This window comes from Schistocerca nitens, chromosome 8 (assembly GCF_023898315.1).
Source record: "Schistocerca nitens isolate TAMUIC-IGC-003100 chromosome 8, iqSchNite1.1, whole genome shotgun sequence".
In the NCBI taxonomy this organism is placed as follows: domain Eukaryota; kingdom Metazoa; phylum Arthropoda; class Insecta; order Orthoptera; family Acrididae; genus Schistocerca; species Schistocerca nitens.
In genome coordinates, this window is record NC_064621.1 from 22,857,823 (window position 1) to 22,864,886 (window position 7,064).

At 46.1% G+C, this 7,064-nt stretch overlaps 1 protein-coding gene across 1 annotated transcript in view; it reads right to left on the reverse strand.

Moving 5' to 3' along the window:
* The window catches only part of LOC126198519 (fibrillin-2-like), a 732,236-nt gene extending 729,062 nt beyond the window's left edge, over nt 1-3,174 (reverse strand). The window contains exon 1 of the mRNA XM_049934905.1: nt 3,048-3,174. Within this exon, the coding sequence (XP_049790862.1) occupies nt 3,048-3,142 (95 nt within the window). The 5' untranslated portion in view covers nt 3,143-3,174. The remainder of the gene's footprint in view (nt 1-3,047) is intronic.
* Nucleotides 3,175-7,064: the final 3,890 nt, after the last annotated feature.

The window sequence follows — 7,064 nt, forward strand, 5'->3', positions numbered from 1 at the left end:
CTTTTGTACTCTAAATCGGTAAAGTAAACAATCAGTAAAAGTTAATGCGAGGGGAACTTAATGAGGCTGAACGTAACGTGCCTTAGCCTACGACTGAAACCAAGTTGCAACGTAATTTTTCATTACGACGTGCAGAATCTTCAGAATATGAAGACCAACAACTTAGATAAGCTTGTTACGCGTAAGGCCAAAGATTTTTTTCTGAACGCACTCATCGGGATCAGTGATTCTATTAAGAATCAGAATCTACAGCTTTCTCTCGGTGGTGATTCAACTGCACTTGATAAGTCCGCCAAATTACACGAAGTATTTCTCACGAACTTTAGACGACAGTCTCAGATAAACGCACCCTGCAATTCTCTACAAATTTGTGTGCCGTTGGCTTTGTTATGGGTATACTGGAAACAGCAACAGAGCGCGGACTGAAATCGTTCATTAAATAAAAATTAATCCTTCATTCCGTAAAAAGTAATCCCTATATAAACGAAAAATCTGGGCCAAAAGCCAAAAACGCTGTAGCTTTTATCCTAATGGACTCCTATCACAATCGCCATATCTGGTAGAACAATGGGTAGACTCCTCAAGTCAGAAAATTGGACGGGATCTACAACGTGCTACCACAGGATGTAAGTGATCGCTGAGTATCCCAGAAGCAGCGACAAGTATCTTGTATGACACTTCCTGGCAGATTAAAACTGTGTGCCCGACCGAGACTCGAACTCGGGACCTTTGCCTTTCGCGGGCAAGCGCTCTACCATCTGAGCTACCGAAGCACGACTCACGTCCGGTACTCACAGCTTTACTTCTGCCAGTATCTCGTCCCCTACCTTCCAAACTTTACAGAAGCTCTCCTGCGAACCTAGCAGAACTAGCACTCCTGAAAGAAAGGTAGAGCGCTTGCCCGCGAAAGGCAAAGGTCCCGAGTTCGAGTCTCGGTCGGGCACACAGTTTTAATCTGCCAGGAAGTTTCATATCAGCGCACACTCCGCTGCAGAGTGAAAATATCATTCTGGATCTTGTATGACATTTGTTCTTTTCTGTGAATGGGAAGATGTACGGATGCGTATAAAACTCTACAATGTGATTTCGTAGGTCGGACAGAATACCATCACTTTCGACTTCTAAGAAACTTTCTTCTCATGTGGGAAACAAGACACATATCTCTTATGGTTCAATAAGAAGAGATACAGGGCTACATCATCCATCTTGTTACTTCTACAAAAATGTGAAAATAAATTAGAAACATCCTTTGGAGCGCCGAAAGCGCGCACAGTGTTGATGTCTGCCTCGGAAGAAATTACTGCTGCCTTCTGATTTTGTACAGACACATCTTCAGAATGCGCTGTTCCATACTTAGAAACGCTCGAAACTAAGGGTTTAAAATAATTACCTGGTTACTGTGATCATAAAGGAGTACAATTTTACAAGGACATAAGTGCAACACATATGCTCTTTAATTCTTAATTAAACTAAACATTAGTTAGTCAAGTGCTAAACATTTGATTTGCTATAGGTAATATTGTTATTGAATCTTTGGGACTTTTCGCGTTTTGAAGTTATTTCAAGTTTGATGTTAACCAGTAGACTACTTCTTTCTATTTTAAGTCTGCTTCTCGGCGGAGGTTCAAGTCCTCCCTCGGGCATGGGTGTGTGTGTTTGTCCTTAGGACAATTTAGGTTAAGTAGGGTGTAAGCTTAGGGACTGATGATAACCTTAGCAGTTAAGTCCCATAAGATTTCACACACATTTGAATATTTGAAGTCTGCTTAGATGGATGGCAATAACAAGAAAGAAGGAAACATACCTGGATTATTTTGATGAGGTAGATAAATAGGATAGTATCTAATTTCTACGAATAGGTCTACAACTATAGTCTCTAAACCCAAATGAAGTGGAAGGCGGAAGATACTTTCCGTTGTACCATTTATTACGGCTCCTTCCCGCTTCAAACGAGTATTGAACGAGGGAAGAATGATTGTTTAAAAGTAGCAGTACTCGCTGTAATTAATCTTATCTTCAAGAGCCTTTCGCAAGCGATACATGGAGAGGGGGGAGGGGGGGGGGTTGAAATACATTGCTTTATTCCTCACTTGAAACAGGTTCTTGACATTTTGTGAGTAGGCTTTCACGAGACAGAGTGGATGTGTCTTCAAGCGTCTGCCAGCACAGTCTATCTACTATCTAAGGTGCCCAGCACGTTGTCCGTGGACTAGGCAGACCTGAGACTATTCGTGCAGCTCTTCTTTCTTTACGGTTAATTTCTTTTGTTACTCCTATATGGTACGTCTCCCACACAGTTTAAGCAAAATTCTAGAACAGAGGAGTGACTTAGAAGATTGTATAGATTGATTGTATTTTCCTAATATCCTACTAATGAAATGACGTGTGCCGACTGCTTAACCTGCGGTAGGGCCATTGTGATCGTTGGATTTCATATCCCTACAAGCTGTTTCACCCACGCATTTTTGTGAATTGACCGTTCCAACTGTGATTCCACTGTAGTCATACGATACAAAGATTTTTTTTTTTCATTTTCCAAAGTGCACAGTTTTAGATTTCTGAGCTTTAGCAGCAAGTTGCCAATATTTGCGAGACACTGTAATATTATCGAGGCCTTACTAAAACTATCCAATTTTTTCAGCAGTAATTCACCAAAGCTAAATGGATCACCTAGAAAATCCTGTGGTTTCTATTAATATTTACTGCCAGGTTAATAAGATACGACGTGAGAATCGAGGCCTCAACACACTTCCTTGGGGCATGCCTAGAATTACACCTAGATTTGTGGATGGCTTTGGGTTTTTCGTACCAATAAATCCTCAGCCCCATCAGAGATTTCGCTTACTATACCATTTGATCGTACTTTCGATACTAAATGTGGGTGTGGTATTGAGTCAAATGTTGTTTGAGTACTCCTGAGTCATTTCTCCATTTAATGACACCTGACCGCTTCGTTATCGGTAAGCTCCTCTTTGCCGTTGTAGAGGGCTATATGGCGACCGCAGTATGGTGGAACAGCTAGAAGGCGCTAGCGAGGCGTCACTCACCCGGTGCCGGGCTGCAGCGCGTTGTGGCCGCCGGCGACGTCCGCGGGCTCTGCGGCGGCGGCTGCGAGGCACGCGAGGCCCACGACGAGGAGCATGGTGCAGGAGCTGGAGCTGGAGCTGCAGCTGGAGCGGCGCTGGCGCTGCTGGGCTGGCCGCCGACTGCGCGCCGCCGCCGCCGCGCCGCTGCCAGCTGCCGCCTCGCCGCAGCCCGGCCCCCCACCGCGGCCTGCGCGGCCACTCAGGGCCGGCGGCGCCCCCCCAGCCGGCCGCCGGCTGTGCATTACCGGCAGAGGCGCGCCCCGTAATTACCGCATTCCTAAAAGTCAGAAGCGCTGGCGAGCTCGCCGGGGTCGCGAGGTCGTCTGGCGCCGCGGCGGAACTCCGCACCCGTGCTGTGCTGTGCTCTATCTTAATGGCGCGCTACAAAACGAGTGCGACCGGCAAATTCCGTAGCGATGAGGACGAGCTTCTACTTTACTTTTACGCGCACGAGTCTTAAATAGACTCGGGGTCTTTACAAGTACATTGGTATATTTCTCCTTTCGACCGCGGAGATTCGTGTCCAAAAAACTAGGCTACTCCCGAAGAGCAAGAAATTTGATCTGCTTTAGGAGCCTCAGACCTAATTTAATACGAAATGAGAAACCGTCGTTTTACTCTCGCTCTGCCAATCATTTCCTGTTTGTGCTGTAGCGTGTGTATAAGGTCGCTGGAAATAGTAACGATGATTTGCTTATGGTACGTATGCGATTTACAAGGCAGCGTACACGATTAAATATGAACGTAATTTCGTAATACGTAGCGAGCGAATTTTAGTAAACAGTGGTGTCACCTATCGGTACCCATGCGACAGAATGCGCTACCTAATGTGTTCCAAAACACCACGCATAAAAACTGGATTCTTCCGATGTTAATACGTCGGGACCTGTTGCTGATAGGAAGGTAGCGTCAAGTCTTTCGGAAAGCCCTTGGGCTACGGAACATTTGTATACCCTACAGAAGGATCGCCTTAGTATCACTATCCTTCAGTACAGGGGCTAGCTACAGAATTATACACTTCCTCCTGTTTAGGCAAATGGAGCAAATAGGTTAGTTCATTCTATATTAGAATTGGTCTCCAGTACCCCTTAAGCGCCTTTTGGAGACACACCATTTAGTTCGCGTACGGATCCTGAGAACACCCGAACAACATGCTTTTTGGGTACCAATATTGAGCCGCGGATTCCGAGACGGCTATCCACGGGACACGGCTAAAATTTCACAATGTATTCCTAAGATCCCTGTCTCGAGCAACCTTGAAAATTTTCTTCTTTTTTATCCGCTTCTGAGATACAGTGGTTCAAAGTTACCCTATTTGCACACCTGTAATATGAACGTAAAATCCGGCTTGAGGCGAAAATGTATAAATTGACATAGCGTGGAGAATTATTGTGTAAAGTGTCTCCGTTATCATCAGAATGGTTCTGGATACTCCAGAACTGACCACATGCAAAGTCTTTGGCACGCAAAATCCGGTCTGAACTATAAAATTAGTTTTGTGTTGTTTGAATTTCACATAAGAAAAATATCAATATTTTACTGAGCCATGAGGTTCTTTTCGTATGAGTGTAGGCGAATACGCTGCTGTTTAAAAAGACATTGACTGACAAGTGGAATTCCGGCTCGTTATATCTTCGACACCTGTAAATGTCAGTGTAAGAGAAAGAGAGGGACGCAGTGACAGTGGAACATAACTGACAGTGACGTGACAGTCCCGGTGGGAGGAGAAAGTGGAAGTGGATGAGAGCCAGTGGTAATGACATTCTAAGACAGAGCAAAAAGTAGACAGTGGCAGTGACAAGAGACAGTAGTAGTAGAAGAGACTGTGGCTGTGCGAGAGCAGACAATGACGGAGACACACAACAAGATAATGACAATGAGTTGGGCTGAATGAGTGAGTGAGAGTGGCAAGTGGGAGTTGGATAGGTATGAGCGTGACAGCGATGGACTAATGGGTATGAGAGAGTTTACAATTAGTGGAGCTTGTGCGAGTAAGAGGTGATCTGTATGTTAAAAAAGAGCGTGAATATGTTTGCACGCCAAAATCTTTGGAAAAATGTTTAAAGCTGCTGAGGAAGATAAATGGGGAAGCAGGTACCGCACTTTGCATTACTCGCCTTTTTTGTGTTCCGATAGGGGCTTTTTTGCGCTGGTGTTAACATGAAAGACCTTAACACGAGTGGGAATCAAGTCTATTTCAATGGCAGATACGACTGTGTCATTCAATTCTGCTGCTGTTCTATGGCAAGATTCGACCATCGTAGTCGCTAGCAGGCGGTACTGTGCCAGTCCCTCAGCAGCTCATGATGTCCGCCCCCGGTAGCTGAGTGGTCAGCATGACAGAATGTCAATCCTAAGGGCCCGGGTTCGAGTCCCGGCTGGGTCGGAGATTTTCTCCGCTCAGGGACTGGGTGTTGTCTTGTCCTAATCATCGACATTTCATCCCCATCGACGCGCAGGTCGCCGAAGTGGCGTCAACTCGAAAGACCTGCACCAGGCGAACGGTCTACCCGACGGGAGGCCCTAGCCACACGACATTTCATTTTCAGCAGCTCATGATCACGTGTATTCAGTGTGTGAGAGGTTTGGAGAGCGTGCTGGCCAGGGTTACAGTCGAACAGCTTCTGTGTCGAGGTCGTTTAGGAACCATGCGGTAATAGGCTGTGTTGTTGAAAGATAACGTCACGGAGACCTCACGTCAGATGTGTAAAGAATATTATCCAATTTACATATTATACGTACCCATATCATCACTTCAGGTGCTGTGCCTGTATGACAATGATGAATACCTTCTACCATCGTTCGTTCTCCTGGGAGCCACCATACACGAATACAGCCATCGTGATGCTGTACGCTGGACTGTCTGAAAAATCGACGTGGTGCGGCTTCTGTGTGTAGCGTTGTGTGGATACTTGTCTTGCCGTAAACAAACCTCTTTCCTGATTAGACGTACGCGACGTGACTGCACGGTCCTGCGTGGCCGTGTGAACAACATGTTACTTCTTCCTTACGCTGATTGCATGATGCTGCAGACATCTTACACGGCATTCAGAACGGCTTTCCTGAACCCATCGATTTCATATTCGCCTGACAGTTTGGGATCCCGACCTACGCGGACAGCAGTATCGTGGAACGATAAGGCACAGTCTCAATAGCTGCAATCCTTCCGCTATGGAATTACGACACATGTAGCCAAATGTTTCTTTCTTTTACGCGAGACATACCACGTTCTTCTCACAAACAACTCATACTAAGCTGCGCTCTCTGAATGAGAAACATGTGCGTAATTTTCGTTATACACTGCCGGAAAAAAAATTGGCACACTCTTTTAGAGGTTTCCAATTTACTCAAGATTTATTGTTCCAACAGTCGATACGGAGTGCATGAAATGATGATATATACAGATCAATATCGTAAGCGGTTCTGAGGAGGTATCGACCCATGTTGAAACCACCATGTTAGTATCTGGTGCGGCAATACAGGCGCTCACTCTGGCACCCAAGAGATCGTATAGATGGCGAATACTGTCCTGAGATACGTTATGCCACGCCTGCTCGATCTACTCACATAGTTTAAGAGTTGTCGGTTGTCGAGTCACTCGGGTCACTTCTCGTCTCATCGTATCCCACAAGTGCCGATTGTGGCGGCTAGGTAAGTTTTTGCACGTCTTCTAGAGCACGTTGAGTTCGAGGGGCAGTGTGTGTGGGCGAGCGTTATCCTGTTGGAGCAACACATCACACTGATGGGCCTAACATCATTCTGCGCCTACCAAGCACTGGTAACGTCCCCTTCAAAAACACCAAAAGTTTACCGCACTCCTGACCATAAGGCGCTGCAAGGGACAGCGCTCATCAGATGTACATCATATGCGCAAACGAGGCGCGCACGTCGATGCCGTGGCGTGAGTGGAAGGCGGGCTAGAGGTGTGCGTGCCCACAGTCCACCTGCTAATATCTGGCTGGCAGCAGTTCGTGTTGG